We start from the raw sequence: 22212 nt of genomic DNA on the forward strand, positions 1-22212 counted from the left end.
AAGTGGTTCCTATTTTTCAAGTTTTCATATCATTATTGCTTCAGACACCTACAGTGACTATTTTGTTTGCCTCCTTCAGATCTAAAAATCTGCCTGACCAATGGGTCTCGGTATCCTTTGTCTGACCAACTTTAGTTCTTATATTATCTATCCAACCTTAGTTCTGATCTGCTTTTGACCACTTAACATGTTACATATCTAGAGCCTTTCACTCATGCAAATAACACTTGTTGAGATATGTTTGAGGTACTTCTGATGTGTTATAGAATGAGACATTATGTAGAGCCCATCTTCCTTCTGTCAGCTTCTCTAAAGCCTGTTCATTCTTTGCCAGCTTAGGTTCTGCTTCTTCAGTGAACCCTTCCTGGACCTCCCCTCATGTGAAGTCTCCCTTCTGTGACCTCACATGTGTCTACTTAGCACTATTCAGTTGTCTATTGTGATATCTTTCGATGTCAATGACATTATCTAAGTCTGCTCTCCAAACTTGTTTGATTATGCACCTCTATGAATCAATCATTTTTTCCTTGCACACCTCCAAAATATCTATATTTATCTGTGAGTTATATATGTGTACCAGTGTTGTCTGTATAATAGGTATTGGTAAGGGCAATTTTCCGTACACTAATATCAGATACTAGCCCTCTAACTCACAGACACTTATCCCCAGGTTCTTAGTAACTGTATTTGACTTACTGTGAAACCACTCACTTTTGATTTCAAAATCTCCATTACACAAAAACACAAGCTAGATAAGTAAAAAATTTTAAAGAATGAGAATGCTCCATTATGTTAGGCTTTGGAGTGGAATATTAGAAATGGGATTGAATACTTGATAAGTGATCATTTTCATCAGGCTTTCCTCTCATTTTAAAGGAGCCATATTGGATTGTCCTTCATGATCGAATTGTGAGTGTTATCAGCAGTCCCAGCTTGACATCTGAGTCAGAGTGGGTTGGCTATCCATTCCGCCTCTTTGATTTCACTGCTTGTCATCAGTCCTACTCCGAGATGAGCTGCAGCTATACATTAGCTCTCGCACATGCTGTGTGGCACCATTCCAGCATTGGGCAACTTTCTCTCATTCCCAAGTAGGTATTATGATTTCTTAAATAAATTGGGCTTTTTTTGTTTTGTGTGTTTTTTAACTCATTTACACATGAGGTACGCATCTCATTCAATAGGACAACTTGCAAAGTGAATTTTAATTACATAGAGTTTCTAAATAATGAGGAAGCTCTTCAATTTCAGAATTGTCTGTAAAAATTAATTTGTATATGCAAGAAATAATCTGATATCTAGTTTTCCATCACAATTTCAGGAGACTTCGTCAAATACATGCTTTTTCCAGAATATATCTCACAAGTTGTATTTTGAACTGAATAACTCATATTAGCCTGTTTTCTGATTATTTTTTCTTGACTATACAATTGGTATTACTTAAATTCACATTTCTTGAGTATGGCATTTATATTAGATTGGCCATTCTCTTTTTATTTCAGATACATGTTTTTCCTACTATTCAAAAGTAGAACATTGCTGTGAAACCTTCCATAAGCCAAAATGGCGTAAAGTGAAGCATATCCCACTCTTTCTAAAAGTTCATGTTACGCCACTTAGCTTTTATGGAAGACCTATATTAGTACCTATTTTTGCAAACCAAAAGAAGACCAAAGAGAATTTTTGCTTTTACAAAAAAAAAAAAAAAACACATCGCTATAATAATGTAGGTCTTTTGTAAAAGCAAAGTAGCATGATGCAAACTTTCAGAAAGCACTCAGGGGATCTGGGGGTACCTGTAATTCCCCTCTGTCACTCAGTAATTGTACTGTTGAGAATGACTCCTAAATCTGAAGTAATTTATGTTGATAATCAAATGAAAATAATAGCCAGTGAGAAATGTAAGATTAATTAGAAAGAGAAACTTTAAAAAATATTACAAATTTTACAAATGCTTGGGTAGGCTACATCAACAAAGTTCAAATAATTCAAATGATTTAAAGTCACAGGAAATTTTTATTTTTAATCTTCGAATTTTAGGTTTCTCACTGAGGTCCTTCTTCCTATAGTGAAAACTGAATTCCAGTTGCTTTATGTGTATCATCTTGTGGGACCATTTTTACAAAGATTTCAGCAAGAGAGAACTCGATGTATGATAGAGGTAAAAAAAATCTGCCTTTTCTGTGATAAGATTAAGTCGTAAAAGATCTTTGTAAGTTTATTTCCCAGTGTTTTCCAACCTGCATATCGTAACCATTAGTAGTGAAATTAGTTTAATAGGCTCTAAAAGCAATTTTAGAGGATTTAGCGTGCCTGTAACTTAGAATGCCTATAATGAGTTTGGTGCGGGATGTACTGAATTGGAAATATAGGGGAAATAACCATTATCAAGCTTGAGAAGAAAGTTAAGATGGAGAAGTGCATTTGAGAGCCTGCACTGTAGTGCAGAGGAATTGATTAAAATCATGGAAATGGATGAAGTCAGTCAGTCTTACAAGAGTATAGAGAAAAGAAATGAGACAGGAATAGAACCTTAAAGTATGAGCCACCAAATGGAACTAAGAAGGTACAATCTGAAGTATCTCTGAGACTGTGGTTATCTCAGACACTGAGAAGTGGTTTCTACAAAGGAGATTGTCTACCTCTTAATTTTAAGCGACATTCCTGAGTTACGAAGAGAAACTACGTTTAAGCCCTATTGGGGGGGAGTTTTGTAGCGCTCTGGATTCCATTATTAATGCAGACCATATATATCCCATGCACACAGAGGTTTGTATGATCAGCGACAATTCTTCAACAAACATGTTATCCCTCTGTGTTTGTCTTGTAATGGAGTCCAGCTGCATCATTCTAAATTACTGAACATTTTTGCCCATTTAAATAATTTTATATTATTTGTTAAATAGATCGGTGTGGCATTTTATGACATGTTGCTGAATGTAGACCAGTGTAGCGCCCACTTAAATTACATGGACCCCATCTGTGACTTCCTGTATCATATGAAGTATATGTTTACTGGTGACAGCGTAAAAGAACAAGTAAGTTAACTTTATCTTTTAATGATGTTTAGTTTCGACAACTTGACTATGTGATGATATACTTTTGTTTGAGATTTTTAACTTTTTTTCTTTTAAGAGGAGAAGGCTGATGTTATTAGACCTTTTTAGGCTATATGAACACATTATTCTGCACGTATAAAGTAATAGTGAATACATGTTATCATTTCTCAAACTTTCCCTCCTTGATATTTGCAGCAGGGCATCTGAAAAAGACCGAGGTTGTTGATTAATAGTAGTCTCATTAGAAAGAAACAGTATGGTATGACTACTTTTTGAAAAGACCAGGGAGGTGTGGTGTAAAGAGTAAAGGAGGTCCTGCTTTTCCCCCACAGTGATTAGGGTACACTCTGGGGACATTGGACATATTGCAGCATGACTAGAAAACTGAAGCCAGGGGGATCACGAGAATAATTCGGAAAGGGTATTTGAAGGAACTGGAGGAACTTAACATGAATTGTCAAAGTCCCAGGGAATTGTTCATGTTCTCACTATTTGGAGGATTGCCATTTGGAATAGGCATTAGATTTGTTCTGTGTCACTTCAAAGGGCACACAAACTCCAGTGAAGTTAAAGGGAAGCACGTTCTGAGTCAACATATAAAGAGCTACTTTCTAGTAAGGTCACTGGAAAGTGGCAAGGATGTCCTTGAATCATAACTGAGTTTCCTTATCTGTAGGAAACAGAATCTTGGCTATTTTAGAAGGATGGAGGTAGGGCAGGTAGGTGAAGGCAGGTGAACTCCTCTCCATACCTTAATATTATTCTTTCTCTGGTAGGAAAGGAAGGTAAGTTGATATATAAACACATGAATCCTCGTCCACTGGATTGTTTCCTTGGACCTAGGGACATGGGGTATGGAGGATGTTGATTCCTTTATGCCTCAGCAAGATTGTCAAGGAGATTTGAGTGGGAACCAATACAGAAATGTTTTATTTAGCATATCCTTTATATTGAGGCCTGAAAAATATGTATATTTGGGACACCAGGGAATACAGAAAGGAAAAATTATTAATGGGCTGATTTTTCCTGGTAAGATCAAAGAGCATTTGAATGAAGCTAAGAAAGCCATGGAACTGCTTGATGTTTTTATTTCTAAGTAAAAGTAGATTTTTTTTTTTTAGTTTATTTATTTATTTATTTATTTTGAGAGAGGGTGTGAGCACGGGAGGGGCAGAGACACAGAGAGAGAGAGAATCCCAAGTAGGCCCCATGCTGTCAGCTCAGAGCCCGATGGTGGGGCTTGATCCCACAAACCGTGAGATCATGACCTGAGGCAAAACCAAAGTTGGAGGCCCCTAAGTAAAAGCAGATATAATGTTATTTTGTTTCAATTCCAAGTATAAATCAAAACCAAAAAATTAGCTGTGTTGATAAATGTTACAGATATAAGTTATTCAAAGAACTTCAAAGTATAATCATGCTTCACGCTTCTGTGATGGTGGCATTTTAAAAGGATGAAGAACGCGTAATGTACACTATACTAGCTTTTGACAGTGAGATGACTGGCTAGCTAGGTAAGTGGGTATGTTTTTGTAAGTGTATGCATGTATAGGTATATGCACACACACATATACACACATATATAACATATAACGTGTGTGAGGGAGAATGCAGTTTTTTCCTCGTTTACGAGAATTTTATTTGCTTTTGTTAAAACCTGAAACACATAAGAAACTCCTCATCCAGCCCACTCTACTCCCTAGTTTGTCATCTCCAGATATGTATAAGTCACTTCTTTCAAGGTGGGAAATTGAAGTTCTCTGGTTAAAATATTTTTTAATGTGTTTATTTCGCAGGTAGAGAAGATTATCTGTAACTTAAAACCAGCTTTAAAACTTCGTCTTCGATTCATCACACACATTAGCAAGATGGAACCAGCTGCAGTGCCCCCACAAGCCATAAATAGTGGGTCTCCAGCACCTCAGTCTAATCAGGTGTCAGTGTCCTTACCGGTCACTCAGTGAGGGCAGGGTGTACCGCGGTGAAAAGGAAAACACATCTGTCTTTGGAAGTGGACTCAAATCTATTAAATCTGAACATGATCCTGCTACATAGAGAGAGATACAGTAGAAGCAGTGATGTTCAGATTGTTTTATTTTGATTCAAATGATGAATCTGTTGATACTTTACAACTCCCATCTCCCTACCTGTATTTTTGTCTCTAAGAGATAAACTACATGTTGCTCATATCCATCACAATTTATTAGAGCTACCTAGGAATACTGAGGTATCTATGATCAAATGAGTCTTACTAGATACTTTCAATCTTTCCTATCTAGTCCCCGGTTTTATTTTTAATTTTTATTATTAATGACTTCTGCTTTCAAATACATTGTTTTAAAGGCAACACACATGTGAAATAGTTATTACAAATCATTTTATACATAAATCTCTCTTGGTGTATCTTTGGGATAGGAGATTTTTGTCAAGTAAAGGACTCGAATTTTCACTTCATTGCAGGAGCAAACACAGTTTCCTATTCTTTTAAAAATGGCTTAAAATTTTTACCATAGATTTCCAAAGAAATGGGCTAACATTTCTATTAAGGCAGATTGGCAAGTTTTTGCTTTTGCTATGGACTTGAACTTACTGTATGAAATGAGTTTCAAAGCCATGTAAAAAAATAACACAGAAAGGCATAAACTTAATAAAATAATACTTAAATGGTGATTCTCCAATCTCTGTTTCTAAAAGTAAATTAATTGCTTTTCCAGGTTGACACTCTCACCTGGCCAATGATGTGATTCTTTAAGTTTTTATACTCTTGAAATTCTTAATGTATTTTTAATTATAGCATATATTGTGGTTCTTTATGGTTTATCAGATTTTAAGAGGCAAACTGTTAATTTGGGGAGGGTGGGGCAATGGCGTTAAGATTGTAAGATTTGAAAATAATTAGTAAAATCTGTTGAATGAGTAAACTGTCTGATTAATTACTCAGTCTGAACGGGTGTCTGCTGTGTTCCAGGCAGTATGCTGGCTAGGTTGTAGCAAGAGAACCGGGCTGTTTCTACAGGTTGTACACTGCATTTGGTGACTGACACTGACCTAATAAACTGTAGTTTACTCTCATTTATTTTCTCCACTTTCCTGACATTGACCTAGGAACTAAGAGTTACTGATTTTTTTTTTTAAAGAATCAGAAATGTGGCCAACTGTATTTTAGATTTTTATTTCTGAATACATTTCTCTTAGATCTCTCCTTGTGGTTCATATTATTGTAATCACTAAATCTTTATTTGCCATGCAAGTCTGGCTTAAAATGTATGTAATGGTATAAGTAATTTTTCTAGGTTAATAATTTCCTTAAAATTCTCCAGAAATGTTATGCTAGAAATGATTTCAAGTGTTCCTTTTGGCATAGTTTCACTTACTCTTACTGACTTGAAGAATATATTGCTTTGAGATCCTAGAATGGAATAATTGTGACTCTGGTGTTACACAAACAGAATAAAGGAAGTGAAAATCAGTGTGACTGTCTCAAGGACAAATACATTCCAGTTAAATTATTAAAAATTCCATTTGTTTCCTCTCTAGCTAAAAATAAGGGGATATGATTTTCCCAAAATAGGCTTTTAAAAGAATTGTTAATCAGAGACATTAGAAGAAGATAGAAGCTTTATTTGGGTTTAGAATGCACCTGAGGGAAAAACATCGCCTTTATATTCATTTCATCCTCAAAGTTTTTCTTTCTGAAAATGAATAGTAATCTAGAGTGGCTCTGTCCCATAGGACTTTCTGCAGTGGTGGAAATATTCTGTATCTGTGCTGTCCAGTACAAGAATCAGAAGGTCCGTGTACTGAACACTTGAAGTGTAGAGCTGAATTTTTAATTTTATTAAGCTTTAAATAATTTAAATAACCCCACGTGGCTATTGTATTGAACATTATACTTTACAGTAAGATGTATCATAATTGCTTTGACCTAAAAGTAATTCAGTAAAATATGTATCTGACAGAGTCTATAATGTCAACAGTTAGATTTAAAATTCTGGATTGCTTGTGAAAAATCAGGTGATAGGGGCTCTTTAACACATAGCTGTTACAACAACAATAAAAATCCTTTCATGGGACCTGCTTCATCACAGAGTCCATCTGAGTTTCTATGTAAGTTGGGGAGAGGGGGAAGAGTTTGCTTCCCTGGTTTTAATTATATACCTGACCCTTGAACAACACAGGGGTTAGGGGTGCTGACCCCCACACATAGTCGAAAGTTTGTAACTTTTGACTTCCCAAGAGCTTAACCACTGATAGTTTACTGTTGACTAGAAGCCTTACGGATAACATTAGCAGTCAATTAACACACATTTTGTCTGTTACGTATATAATATACTGAACTCTTATAATAAAGCTAGAGAGAAGAAAATGTTATTAAGAAAATCCTAAGGACAAGAAAATACATTTACAGTACCGTATGTATCAAAAAATTGTGTATAAGTGGACCCATGCAGTTCAAACCCATGTTGTTCAAGGGTCAACTGTAGTTTACTCTCATTTATTTTCTCCACTTTCCTCACTATATTCCACAGCCAAGATGAGTTTTCAGGGTGTTTAAGGATTTCAGCTAATGAGATACACTCTAATTGCAATGAGTAAAAGTGAGAAGTTTGGAAGCCACAGATCATTTTAAGTGAAATTCCTATACGAGTTAGATCTTAGAAACAATAGCAGTTTGATTTCTTTTTTCTACCTCCAGGGTAGGCCTCCAGAGAGCCTACGTGAATAGAAGCTTTGCTTAAAATATAAACCAACACCATGTCTGAGGTTTTTACAAAAGTAAAACATGATCGTCAAACATTAATGAATGTGGAGATTCCCCAGGCCCTATCATTGCCCATTTTGCAGTTGAAGAAACCAGAGCCAGAGTTTCATTTCACCAGGCTTACAGAATTTTGAGGATGATGATTTCACTTTGGCTTTTTAAATCCTTAGCAATTCCATGTATTTAGAAACATGTAGACATGAGAGAACCTTAATATAGAGAGTTTATTATAAAAATCACATCTTTTGAACAACATAAGAATATGATCCCTTTCAGGTGGGGTGAGCTTAATCTGCTGACATCAGGAGTCCCATTCTACATGTGTGGGCTTAAACAGGTGTGTGTTTGTTTTTAATGCCAGCAAATTTTATTTGGAAGTTAACGTATCTTTCTCTAAGGATGTCTTTTGCCAAAATGGGAAATACAAACTTCAATTTCACAGAAGTTAGAATGTCCAAGTCTTGAATTTCATACCAGAGGGAATTGATAGTTTATACTAATTTTAATAATAATTACCAAGGCAGAAGATTTTTTGGAAAGATCAAATCATTGGGGCAATAGCTGTAAGCTTAAGTAAGTTATTAGATTGGCTAATTATGACATTAGCTATGAGATTTTTACATGGCATGTCCACATTTACTTAGGTGGGTTAAGGTAGTCAATAGGCTTATGGTTACCCTCCCGAGCAACTCCAAAGCAAGCCAACGTTACTGTTACTGCTGTGTTCACTGTTCGAGTTACTTCTTCCGGTGTCTTTCCCAGAGATGGGTTCACTTCCATTATATCTAATCCTGAGAGTAGCCCTGTAATAACAAATGAAAATAATGTAATTTGTTAAATAGTTGACGTTTTTAGTTCGTAACCTGACTTGAAATATTATCCAGGAGTGTAAAGAGGTGGGGATTGCATCATGCGATGGGCATTCTGGAAGTGTCCAATGGGCCTTGACTTTGAGATCAGGGGGTATAAATCTATATTGGCCATGTGTACACTTGCTTCTTTATTCACCCCAGTTTTTACCTACCTGTTTTGTAAATTTCTTCTGTAATGTAGAGACCTTCTCTGTAAGTCAGACCTCCCGGGACTGGTGTGCCAGTAGCTGGTGTGAAGGATGGGTCCAGTCCATCAACATCGAAGCTCAAATGAATTGGCCTTTTCTTTCTTTTAAGAGGTGGGAAGGACACTCAGCTTAATTTTTTTTTTTAAATTTTTTAATGTTTACTTATTTTTTGAGAGAGAGACAGAGTGTGAGTGGGGGAGGGGCAGAGAGAGAGAGGGAGTCACAGAATCTGAAGCAGGCTCCAGGCTCTGAGTTGTCAGCACAGAGCCCGATGTGGGGCTCGAACTATGAACCATGAGACCGTAACCTGAGCTGAAGTCGGACGCTTAACCAACTGAGCCACCCAAGGCACCCCAGGAAACTCAGTTTAAAGTTAGTGGTTTAATATGTAGTACATAAATACAGTTCTTACCTTGTTTCATCAAAAGTAACAATCCAGTGAAGTTCTATGATTTTATATAGAGTCCTTATTAATAACTTAACATCTATTAACGTCAGTAGTAAGTCTTTTTAGTAATATTTACAAGGATCATACCTACCTTCCTAGTAGGTAGCTGAGTGCTTCTTCCATCACCTTGCCAATGCCCAGTTTATCCACTTCAGTCATTGAAAAATACTTAATACCCAGAGTTTTCAAAATATAGCTATGAAAGAGGAGATATTAATATAACCTACAATTAATAAAGAGTCTAGTTCTATGCACTACTGTTTCCTTTTAAAGTAAAGATCGTTGTGGTATGATACATAAAATATTTGAGTTCTGTGACCTGTATGTATATATCAATGTATTTTTAACAGCAAGCCAATAAAAAATTCACCTGAGTTATATACATAAATACTTATATGGATATGTAGATATCGATATAATGCTTGGTACTTAAAACAATTTTTGTGTCACAGGTTTGACCAGCATGAATGCAAAAGGGAGAAAGCAAAGGTAAATCGCATCAAGGAATTAAACTTACTGTTCCCCAGGATCCACGTCTCTCAGGCCAATATACACAATATCTTTGGCGGATATGCAGGGAGTCACCCACGAGAATCCTGGTACATCAGGGATCTAAAATTGCAATGTTTCCATTTGGTTAACATGTATGATTCTTGAGCAGATCTTACCTTAGAAGTAAAGGGCACTTATTGGACTGCGTATATCTTACATTTAGAACATGAGTTTCGAGGAAATCATTAAAGACAGTACAAAATTCGGAAGAGAATGCCTGCCTCCCCTTGTGGCACTCTAGATTTGCTTACCCACCCTCACCCTGTGGCCCAGACCTGACCTGAATCATTTGTCAGCATTTACCTGCTCTGTGCCCCATTCCACTGGACCCTGTTTTCCCAAAACTCTGCCATAAAGAAATCAGTGTGCTTTCATTACTTTTGTAGCTTCCTTCTTTCTCTCATCAGTAAGGACTTAATCCCAGAGGATGGCTTAGAGTGACTGGGGGAATTTTCGGGCAGCCCTTTGGTTGCTTTCCAAATGTCCCAGAGCCAGGGATGGCTGTTCCCATGTAAGTTTATAAACCTATCACTTGGTCATCAGTTCTGAGCCTTTAACAAGGGGATTTGCATCCCCAAGGATCATCATAAAGACCAACATACTACAGCTATATCAATAAAAATTGTTTTATTGATATGCTACAGAATATCAATGAAAATTATGAACCACAATGTTAAATCTGGAATGTCATATGTGTTAGAAAAGAAGTTTATAGGGAACAGGTGGTAGTTCTTCTTGCGATGTAGACATGAACTTCTCACAGTAAAGATGTTAAGTAATAAGCCATTGTAATCCACATTTTAAAACACTTTTGAAAATTCCCATGACGTGGAGGGGACACTCGGTAAGAATGAGAGGCTGTGTGGCATGCAGTAGGAAGACGTAGGTTGTCGGAGACCGGTTTTGGCCCTTTCCTTGCCAGGTATTTGGCATGTGATCTTGAGCAAGTTATAACCTCTGAATCTCTGCTAACTTGCTTATATAAAGGATCACTTTCTGCACCACCTACTAAAAAGGGTAGTTTAAAAATCAAAAGGGAAGATATATGTAAGCTCAGTTTGCAAACTACCATGTACGGCAGAGGCACAGAGCCTCACTACCCTTATCTGCCACCCCCTTTGCTTATTGACTGCTGAGAAAATGGATTGAGATCACACCACAAATAAGATGGCACAGGGTTCTTCCTTCCTTTCTATCTCCTGAACTTCTGCTAAAGTGATGATTCTTCTGTAATAGAATACCGACCAGCCTTTTACCTTTCCTTTTAGTTCCTTCAGGAGGAAAGACACAGGTTGTCCGTGCAAGTTCCCACTTGTGGTTGTCAGTGGAGTGTTGATATCAGTGTGAGCATCCACCCAAATGACGCAGAGATCTGGGTGGACCCTGGCATGGCCAGAGATGCTTCCAATCGCCATACTACACAGGAAAAAAAGTTTGTGTGAACATCAGCTTTGCGGTTTATGACATCCATCATATTATTAACTCAGTGCTCTCACTTGGTTTTCCTTTAAGTCAAAATGGCTGCTATTTCGGACAGATTTTTAATTAGAGCTGCCAATTAAAAGAGAAATCATAGCTTATGTTAATTGCTAGCAAGTTATGTTTGCATCAATGGCCTTGCTAAAAAACTTGTGATTTTTTTGTTTTTTGGAAACCACCTTCTAATAAAATTGCAAATTATTATTTAAGCCAAAAAAATAAATCTGTATAAAACACTAACCACATGAATTCCTTAGCATGAGACACTATTTAATTCTCAATATTGTATCAGGCTGATTTTCTGTACTCTCAATTCTTTTGGTAAATACTTCATTCTCTCAAGTGAATTACCACAGAATCCTTCCATTTTTCCTAAAATCCAATTATTTTACAATTGGAGAGTATCACTCAGAAATCCTTGTATGCATTTCAGCCAGGATATCCTGGGTGCTTACTCACTGTTCAACACTCAGATCCTCTGCTTGAAGTTTGAGTATTGATTACTCAGCTTGATGTTTGTTTTCCCTTCAGATTTCTTGTCTTGAGGCTATTTGCCACTCTTAAAATTTCCACTTACAAATGTTTCCACTTAAAAAGAAGGTGAACCGCAGTTTCTCAACTGAGTTTTAGGGGAAACCAAGGAGCTGAGGTGATTGACTCTTACATCAAGAGTGATTGTAATGTTGTACTTTCTGATCTGATCAGACTTCTGATAATGTATCCAGCGACCTTGAGGGTAGACGTTAAGAAGGCTGATGCACAAAAATATTTTTGCCACATTTATAATCGTGGTAATTTGAAAATTACCTGAGTATCTGACAATATGGATATGTATAGTGGTTTTTAATACCTTGATGAAAAATTATGCAACAATAAAAATTATGCCTATCTATATCATGAAGTAACATAAGGAAATCTGTGCTTTAGGTTAAGAATAATGTATAGGATAACACACGCACTTGGTAAACAAAATCAGGTACAATAAAAACAGTATGGCAGGAAAGAAATATGCCAGAATTTCAGTTTCATTTGAAATGGTTGTTAGGAAGCTAAAATTACTACAATCTTATTTACGTGTGTGTGTGTTTCAAGAATTTGAAAATATTACCTTTATAATGGGCAGCATAGACTTTAAATGTGGACTTTAATAAGTTGTTCCTATTACCCTATTATTGTATCAAGTACAATGAGCTGGCTGTGACTTCCTCATGCTTATTTATTTTGGAATGTAAGTTTGTGTGGAATTGTTTATGCAAATCCATTCATGTCATGTATTTTCTGCTGTAATAAAGATAATGCAAGACTTCAAATAGAGGGGAGTCTGTGTTTCCAAAAGAAAGTAGCAACCAATGCAATTAAAAGGAAAAAAGGCAGAAAATTTGGTATAAAGCATTGATCAGTGCTTTCGCTTTCATATTTTCTCTCTCCTCATGGTTTTGGTCATCCTCCCTCATGCCATTTGTGCCAGACTTCATGGAGAAAAGCATTAAACAAGACCTGTGGTCTCCGCCCAGCACCAGGCTGGTCCTTCCATTCTTCTTCACCTCTGCCACCATACCAGCCAGCTGCTCATTCGCTTTTCCCACAGACCTTGGATTCTTCACAATTTCAAAGGGAGGATCATTAGGGATGTCAACAAAGGGCAGGTCCCCGTAATCTTTCACATCACACCCTGTAATTAACACCAAAAGTTTCAGGTTACTACATAAAAAAAGATGACAGTCTGTGTACGATGATTCCAAATTTACAAAACTGCACTTTTATAAGCAAAGAAAGCATCTGGAAGGACTGTAAAAGTTGCAAAGGCAGAAGAATCCACGTCTACTTTTGCCTGACATCATCCCCTCAGCTGTACACCGGGCTCTCGGTCAATACTTGTGGAATCAATCCAGTTAGGCTGGACGCTAAAGTATGACAGCGATAATCTTCTGGTTTGGGCTTAACGAGTGGCTTCTCTGTCTTGATCTCTGTGTGGCCCTCTCTCTGCCTATGTTCTTTCCACCTTTGCAATAAGCGTGTCTTGTATTTATAATAAAAAATAGTTTTTTTAGAAGAATGTGTGTGTGTGTGTGTGTGTGTGTGTGCATTTATGCCCAGAAGGAAATACACTAGTATTTTCTAAGTTTCCTGACTCTATAATTAACAGTCCTTGGTTTCAATCCAATCTGTCACTTGCTGAAGTAGCTCAGCTCTGTCCTCTGTGCATTGGACCTGCCTCAGTGGTGGTATCAAAATTCAATAAGTATATTATCAGCAATGAGCCTAACACTTCAGTGAACTCAGGAAATAAAGGCTTTATTATTATACTTTTATAATAGGGAGAAATTGCAGGTAACCCAAAGTTCCTAAGGACATGGGTGCATTTGCTAGAAAGCCTTGCATTAAGCTTCAAGGTACAGAGAGCTTCATGTAAAACTGACACGGGACCAGTTCAGTGTTCTGATCTAACTAGTCATTGTATATCGTATTTATTATATGCTTGCGCATATCCATGATTCAGTAACACCTTTAAGGGATTTAACTTGATACGAAATCTGACCAAATGATGGTTGTTTACTGAGACACTAGTCCAGTCCATTTACCCAATATTTCTGTTCTCTAGCTCCCTCCTTTTTTCAGCTTCATGAGGTGTAATTCTTATTTACTATTTTATTCTTATTTAATTAATTCTTATTTACTATTTTATTCTTATTTAATTAATTCTTATTTACTATTTTATTCTTATTTAATTAATTCTTATTTATTATTTACTAAAATTCACTCATTTTAAGTGTACAGGTCAACGAGTTCTAGAAATCTATGGTCTTGTAACCAGCACCATAATCAAGATTTAGAGCACTTCCCCTATGCCCCCCAAACTCCCCCATGCCCCTTTGCAGTCATGCCCTGCGCCCACCCCAAGGTAGGCCCCCCTGCTGGTCATCTTCCTGTTGCTGTGCTTTTGTCTTTTCTAGAATTTCACGTAAAAGCAGTCGTACGGTAGGTAGTCTTTTGCGTCTGGTCTCTTTCACTTAGCATGTTGTCTTTGAAGTTCATCCATGTCCTTGCCTGTGTCAGTGGTCTGTTCCTTTTTATTGTTGGGTACTATCTTATAGTACGGATGTACTACTTGTCATTTATCCATTCACCAGTTGATGGGCATTTTGTTTTCTTTTTTTTTTTTTTTTTTTTGGCTATATAAATAATGCTGCTAGAAACATTCAGGTGCAAGTCTTTGTGGGGATGTGTTTTCACTTCTCTTGGATAAGTACCTAGGAGCAGATTTGATGGGTCAAAAGGCAAATGTATGTTTTTTGGAGAAACTGCCAAACTGCTTTCCAAAGTGGCTCTATCATTATACATCCCCACTGGAAACGGGAGGGTTCCAGTTGCCCTGTGTCCTCTCCGATACTTCATCAGGATGTTATATGCAAAGACAACATCTGCTTTAGCCTGTACTTTTAAAATCTATATCATTTTTTCCTTTGCTCACGTATGTGTATGTGAATGTATATGTACGTGCATACGCACATACACACTATGCAAACACCAGGTACTATTGTCATTATCATCATCCTCAACATCATCATTTATTTCCTTTTACACACAGGGGTCCTCTTGCTAGCATTGTACTTCCTGCTGCCCCTTACTTTTCATTTGCAAATCCCCCACCTCCCTTACCACCCACCCAACCCCAGTTCTTGCACACAGATTCTCTTACAGATACAGTAAAAAGTTTGGCTGGAAAGACAAAATACCTGAGTGAAGATATTCATCCAACAATACTTACTGAGCATTTTCTCCACACACTGTCATATATATATATAAATATGTGTATATATATATATGTATATAAATATACATATATATATATGATTGTACTTCTAAAGTTATCACTAGTGCTGCAATTCTGTGCAATAAATGTCATTCCAGATATACCCCATTCCAGCAGGAGCCTGTACCTTTTTTTTTTTTTTTTTGAGAGCACATGAGCACACAAGTTGGGGAGGGGGTAGAGGGAGAAAGAGAGAATCGTAAGCAGGCGGCACACTCAGCGTGGAGCCCAACTCAGGTCTTGATCCCACGACTCTGGGATCATGACCTGAGCGAAATCAAGAGTCAGCACTTAACCAGCTAAGCCACCCAGGTACCCCAGGCTGATCGCCTTTCAATGGAAAAATTACCTTGTTCTTTAAGTTTCTCAAGCAGGCCAGCCTTTCTCAATACGGTAGGGCCTTCTTCCACGCCTCCTCGTGGCTGAACAATTAAACAATAAAATAATTCAGATATGATCAGCTGCCCACAATAGAAACTCTTCTCATTATTTAATCAGTTGAGTTCCTACAGAGCCGGGAATTTACACCATCTCATTTACACCTTGCTCATCACAGCAAGGCAGACTGAATTAGTCCTATGTTAAAAACCAGGATCTAGAATCAGAGAGGTTATAGAGTTCTCCTATGGGCACACAGCTAACAAATGGCAGAGCCTTATTTCACATCCAAGTTCTTTGGATTCCAGAACCTGCATCGCCTCTCCCCATGACAGACACCATGTTATCAACATGGTGAGCACGTATTTTGTGCGAAAGCACTCCGATAGAAAATCATGAAAAAGAGAGGGCTTCTTTCTTGGGATAACTCATACGCTAATATGGAATTTGTATATTGAACCCCAATTACGGTACTAGGAGAGTTACTTCAATGCAGATACAAGATGCCGTGACGACAAAAACAGGCTGCTCCTAGCTCAGCTGGGGACAGAGCATGTGTCAGGTAAGGCTACATGCAGTAGGTGACATTTCAGCAGAGTCTTGCAACACAAGTAGGTTTTCAGGAAAATGGATGGTGGGATGGAAAAATACTGCAAACCCAGGGGAAAACTTGGGTAAAAGCATAAGGGAAAAAAAAAAAAAAAAAAAGCAAGGCAAGAGAGCCCTACGTGCATGTCCTCATGGCAGTGAGTTAGCAAGCTCCTGGGGAGAAAGCAGGCAGCAGAACGTCATCACTTGGGAGCTGAATCCACAAAGACCAGCCCGGTATTTCAGGTTTTGACCTGCTTAGGCACCATGGACAAGAATTCTCCTCTTGCTGTTTTTACATCAGAAAAGCGAACACACTTCCTTCTTGCAATAAATCCTCTCTAGACTCCTGGCAGAATAGAAGTCTTAAGAAACAATTTTCTTATGCACCTCTCTGATTCTAATTTCCAACAAGGATTTTAGACACAGAACGTTATTTTGCATTGTCCCATGAGATGTGCCAAAAGGCTCATGTGTCTATATCCCTGGGATTGGGGCTATGGCACCAAATGAAGCAAATATTTCTACCTAATTCCAGATGACTCACCCTGGCTGCTAGGCAAATCTCAATGTCAAATTCCTGTTCCTGACACATGTTGCTCCTTTTCTCCATTCCCTTCTTGAATGACTACCCTCCCCCCCCCTCCGCCCCCACACACACATCCTTCATCAAGCAGATATAATTTCCCTTTCTTTAAAACTCAATAGAGTGCTGCTTGGCTCAAGTTTTGCCTTTGGTTTTGTACTTGCTTGCTTTGTCTTTCCTCCTTATTAGATTTCAGTCCAATGTTCTTTCCACTTGCAGCGCTACGTGTTGTAGTATAGGGCTGACACTTAGTAGGTGCTCACAGATTGTCAACTTGAGAAAACTCCCTGGTCTTTTCCCCTTTCCTTTCAAGCTTTAGAACAAGTCTTACAGACGCCTTGGTTGACACTATATCTGCTCTAACACAGTGGTTACATTTCCCAGAGTGACTCTTTCCATCATTCTTTAATTATTCTTTATTTATTTATTCTTTATTTATTCTTTATTTATTCCATCATTCTTTATTTGTTTGATTCAAAATGCTTCTCACGATTGGTATCTCCTCGTTGCTTGGTTTATCCGCCCAGTTTGGAAATCATTTTGTTAGCTCTACTGACTCTGAAGCTGGGTCCAGATCCCTAAATGTCCACAAGTGTGAAGTATGCTGTGGCTCTACAGGCATCAACACAAGTCAGGTGCATAGGCTTTGAATCATACAATCCTGTCTGGAACCACACAGCCAAGGCTAGCAACTTAGCAAATTACTAAACCTCTCTGATCCTCAGTTAACTATAAAATAAATATAATACCTCATGTTTTGCCATCGCCTCTCCCCCGCCCCTCACTGCCTTGCGAGGGAGTGAGGCAGGGGACGGAGGCTTTTCTCAGACTCAACCTTCTCCTCATCCTAATCCTCTAATCCTCTCCTTTGCCTGTTTGTCAGACTTCTACCTCCTTTAGGTGAGGAGAGATGCTAATATGCTGGCCACCATTTCCCTCTATGCTATGGCTTAGTGCAAAAATATCTCTGCCTCCTTACTACCACGAGACAGTAAGCTTCATTCTCATGGGGCCATTAATAGGGGAAGAGCTGTAGGGAAAAACAAAAAAAAAAGAAATACCAAGAATGGAAAATGCATCAGGCTGTATTTCAAAATACTATCCCTTTGAAGGGCTATCCCTATCAGCATAAGGTCCTCTGCCGAGGTCCAGGGGCCAGAGTATGCTCAGGTTGTTACCTCCCTCCCTCGCTCCCTCCCTTCGGCCTCCCTTCCTTCCTTCTGAAATTTTTTGTTTTCCTCCCTCCTTTCCTTCCTTTTGGTCAGCTATTTTAATTCTGTCTTTGCTAAAACCTGTCCCAAGAATAGGTGAGTACATTGTGGGTTTTGCGATTAACCCCAGCACTAGAAGAAACATTTCTCCGTCAGCCAAATGTCCCCATGATTCGGGAGAGGGCTTTAAAGGACTAGGAGGGAAGTGCTGCCGTATTTACTGACAGTCCAAATGCAGTTTGGGTCTCTACCCTCTGACCTCTCCCAATCTGTTTTGCAATAAAATGCCAGAGTGCCAAGCGCAGGTTCAAAACTAAGAGGAGCGAAGTACGGCCTACATGGGCAAAGAGACAAAGAAGACCCCATTTGAAATAACAACAGTGACAAAGTTTCACCCCTAGGAGTTTCAATTCGCTTTGTCAGGTTGCCTTTGTTTTTGTTCTTTATTTCCCCCTTTAAGCACAGATGCATCCTGGAGCCTAAGGTGTCCATAATCACATTCTATCTGCCAGAATGAGTGTGCCCAGGCAGAAGAAAAGACCATGTCATGAAATGTTCCTGGCATGTGTTGGCCATCAGGGAATTTCATAAATGCATCGGTCCTTTCAATACTGCCAACTTCCAGTTGGGTTTTCTTTTCTTTCTTTTTTCCTCCCTCAAAAAGGGCTACACAAAGGGTTCTGCCCAGCCCATGAGCTAACACTTTCACAGAAGCATTAAAGCCCTCAAATGATGTGAATCAGTCACAAAGTTGTATAAAGCAATAACATTTAGGTTATGCAAATTACAAGAAGTCTGAAAATTGCTGCCAATCTATGAAATGGCTCTAGGCATTAATACATCCCTACACCACTGTGTTTTCTTAAAACCCTCTTGCCCTCTATGTATGCACTGTAAAACCCAAAACCACAAGAACGTGGAAATCTCAGTGAATAGCTATAATACAAAAATAGTCCATTTCCATTCAAATAAAAATATGTTCTTTTAAACAATAAGAAGAAAAACTTAGTAGGTTCAAATAGAACTGGCTGTGGCTGAGATTAGGAACCACCAGGATAGGTGACATGGTGATCATAATTCTACAATGTTGCAAAAGGGTAAGAAGACTTTAAAATATATATTTCAGGCCCAGTTGCACCAGGGAACTAAAAACCAGACATGAACACTTTCCTAATTCTAAAGTCTGAAACTCTGTGATAAATTCCAGTTATTCAAAGCCGGGTGTTTTACTCACCTGGCCCTTTGAGAAAGGCACTCCGATGATCCCAATGGATTTTGACTTGGAACTCATGCTCTGCCCCTGTTCTCTGCTGCACTGAGCTCTCCAGCCAGGCACCGCTCTCTACAACCCTCAGTGACAGAGGACACACATTTTTCCCCCCCATTTATAACTGGGTCGAATCTGTTTACCTTATTCTAATGAGGAAGACTGGCTCCACCCGCTGCACCAAAGCATGACAGGCAAAACGGGATGTCTTTCGAATTCTTCCTACCTGGAATCGCCACGAGTCTTTGGAGTCCAGGTCTCTAATTAAGTGAGATTACTCATGTCACCGGTTCATCCCATTTTACAAAGTCAGCTGAAAGACTGGACTCTTTCCTGACCACAACCTTGATTTCCTAATCATGATAATCTTTTTTAATCACAACCAATTAATCATAACCATACAAGTAGCACCACGGTTCTAGCTGTGGCAACTCGGGGCAGGGCACTTGCCTCCTCCAGGCCTTTGAATCCTCCTGTGTGGGACAGGGCTGGGCCTGGTGAGTCGGTCTCTCACTTCCCCTCCAGTCCTGCAACGCTGAGTTCAGGTGTCACCCAGGAGGATTAATGTTTAACCCATGGGACACGCCTCAGACACCACCAGGGTACAGAGGCAGGGAAAGCATATGATTTGCTTTTCTGGTCATTACTTAAAAGGAAAACGAATTACCTGATTCATAACCCGAAGATGTTACCGTACTCATTTTGAAATACGGTGTGCAGGAAAATAACAATTTTTGGAAGCGTAAGGTCCTAATCAAGACATAGAAGTAAAAAGAGCCAACATTAAGTTTTTATCATGTGCCAGATGCTGTCCTGTTTTATATTATATCATTTAATCCTTTACCAATTTCACAGCAAGTCTGTTCCATTTTATGATAAAGACACTGAAGCTCAGAGAAGTTGCCAAATACTATGCATAGGTGATAGGGAAGAGCCATGATTCAGTCTTAGGCATTCTGGGTCTACCCAAACACTAGGCTTTACACTCCAAACACGGGTGAAGCGCCTGTCTTTCTGTGCCTGTCAAACCTGTGTGTCCTTGGAAGTTATTTACCATCATGCAGAAGTATGAATTTAAAAGAAATGCACCCTAAAAATTCCTCACAATTCAAACTGATACCATTGACATTTAAAAGGAAATTTCATTTAGTAGAAACTAATGTCTTTTTCCTATTAACGGAAGAGAATATTGTGGAGTACTTAAATGACATAAGGGCAGGAAGCATTGTCGGCTGTATCCCCAGTGCCTGGAACAGTGCTGATATGTGATAGCCACTCAATAAGTATTTATTGAATGAGCAAATGAGGAAACCAAGGTCTCACAAGTCTATCTTGATAGGACCTTTTCTAATTAGGCTTCTTTTTTTTTCAGAGGTTTATTTATTTCTTTTGAGAGAGAGAGAGAGAATGCAGGGGAGGGCGAGAGAGAGGGAGAGAATCCCAAGCAGGCTCTGTGTTGTCAGTGCAGAACCTGATGCAGGGCTTGATCTCACAAACTGTGAGATCATGACCTGAGCTGAAGTCAAGAGTTGGATGCTCGACCGACTGAGCCAGCCAGGTGCCCCGTAACTAGGCTTCTTATCTTTCACTTGTGAATTGGTCTATGTATCCTAGATATTTACTTGTGGTGTTTTGCATAGCTAGGTATTCACTTCTCATGGTGTTCATGTTGCAAATAGCTATTTCCAATCTATCACTATTTACTCTGATAACTTTGCATAGGTTATCACTGAAAAATCTTTCATTTTGAAATAGACAGTTGAATATTTCCCCCTTAGGGCTTTGTGTTTTGGCAATTTCATTTAAGTCCTTCCTACTCCAAAATCACAAAATGTATCTCTATATTTTTTTTCCGGTTTGCTTTAGAGTTTCCTTCACATCTAGTTCTACATCCACTTTTACACTAATTCTTCCACCTATATTTTTCCTCGCACAGTCCACCAGTTTCCTCAACAACACCCATTGAACAATCCATTTGTTCACCACTGAGTTGTATCTCCAACGTGCACTAGGTTGCCCTAATGGTGTAAGTCTGTCACTGAGTTCTTCTTTTCCATTGGCTTGTTTCCCTGTGGCCGCACCAGCTCCCCTCTGTTTTATTATCATGGCTGTGTGGTATACCTTGCCATTCTTTGGGCAAGAATAACATTTTTGCTCTTCTTTTTCAAAGGTGATTTAGCTACTGCTGTGTCTGGGTGGCTCAGTCGGTTGAGCATCTGACTTAGGCTCAGATCATGATCTCACAGCTCGTGGGTTTGAGCCCTATGTCAGGCTCTGTGCTGACATCTCAGAGCCTGGAGCCTGCTTCAGATTCTGTTTCTCTTTCTCTGCCTCTCCCCCACTTGGACTCTGTCTCTTTCTCTCTCAAAAATAAATAAATTAAAAAAATTGTTTAGCTACTTATAGGCCTCTATTCTTCTACATATTTAGACCAAGTTATTAGATTCCTAAAAAAGAACCCTCCTGGAGTTTTTACTAAATTTATAGATTAATCCATAGAGATTTGCTTTCTTTCAAATGTTGTTGCCAGCAGTTTTTACTTTACTCTAACATCCTGAAAGCTCCTTTTATGCCAAGTGGAGGTCGCCTTCCTACTGTTTGATCCATTGATCACAACCCTTCAAACCAAGTAAAACTATCTCTTGACTGCCATGTCTTTCTTGGGTCCTCCATTGTTTAGCCTCAATATCCCCAAATACCTCACTTGGGGTGTGTGTGTGTGTGTGTGTGTGTGTGTGTGTGTGTGTGTGTTACATCACTACTACTGTTTTCCAGGTTACTAACCTAGTCACTCTTCAAAACATCTTCTGGCTTCCCTGTGCCCTCCTTAAGTAAGTGGCTCCATCCAGAACCACATGCATACCTCTAGATATAGATGGAGTCATCTGGCCCATCAAAGAAAAAAATGGCAATGCTTGAATCTTCCAGGTCACTGATAAAAATGTGGAAAATGGCAGCACTTACGTAAGAGCTTCTTGGCATTCCACTGGAAACCTCAACTCAGGCTG

The 22212-nt window shown here is 38.7% G+C and overlaps 2 protein-coding genes across 3 annotated transcripts in view; one reads left to right on the top strand and one right to left on the bottom strand.

The window, feature by feature from the left end:
* MED23 (mediator complex subunit 23) overlaps nucleotides 1-6528 on the top strand; it is a 43945-nt gene extending 37417 nt beyond the window's left edge. For both annotated transcript variants that reach the window (XM_027056884.2, XM_027056885.2), the window contains 4 exons: nucleotides 877-1091; nucleotides 2041-2161; nucleotides 2907-3038; nucleotides 4856-6528. In XM_027056884.2, coding sequence (XP_026912685.2) covers nucleotides 877-1091; nucleotides 2041-2161; nucleotides 2907-3038; nucleotides 4856-5023 — 636 coding nt within the window. In that variant the 3' untranslated portion in view covers nucleotides 5024-6528. The remainder of the gene's footprint in view (nucleotides 1-876; nucleotides 1092-2040; nucleotides 2162-2906; nucleotides 3039-4855) is intronic.
* Nucleotides 6529-8026: 1498 nt separating this feature from the next.
* ARG1 (arginase 1) lies at nucleotides 8027-19330 on the bottom strand. The gene is made up of 8 exons (XM_015072622.3): nucleotides 19172-19330; nucleotides 15524-15596; nucleotides 12858-13032; nucleotides 11138-11297; nucleotides 9847-9941; nucleotides 9421-9525; nucleotides 8846-8982; nucleotides 8027-8624 (listed from the first exon to the last, which is right to left on the bottom strand). Exons 1-8 carry the CDS (start codon nucleotides 19226-19228, stop codon nucleotides 8458-8460), a joined length of 969 nt encoding a protein of 322 aa, XP_014928108.1. The 5' UTR covers nucleotides 19229-19330; the 3' UTR covers nucleotides 8027-8457.
* Between the last annotated feature and the right edge of the window lie 2882 nt (nucleotides 19331-22212).

Source organism: Acinonyx jubatus, chromosome B2 (assembly GCF_027475565.1).
Source record: "Acinonyx jubatus isolate Ajub_Pintada_27869175 chromosome B2, VMU_Ajub_asm_v1.0, whole genome shotgun sequence".
NCBI lineage: Eukaryota > Metazoa > Chordata > Mammalia > Carnivora > Felidae > Acinonyx > Acinonyx jubatus.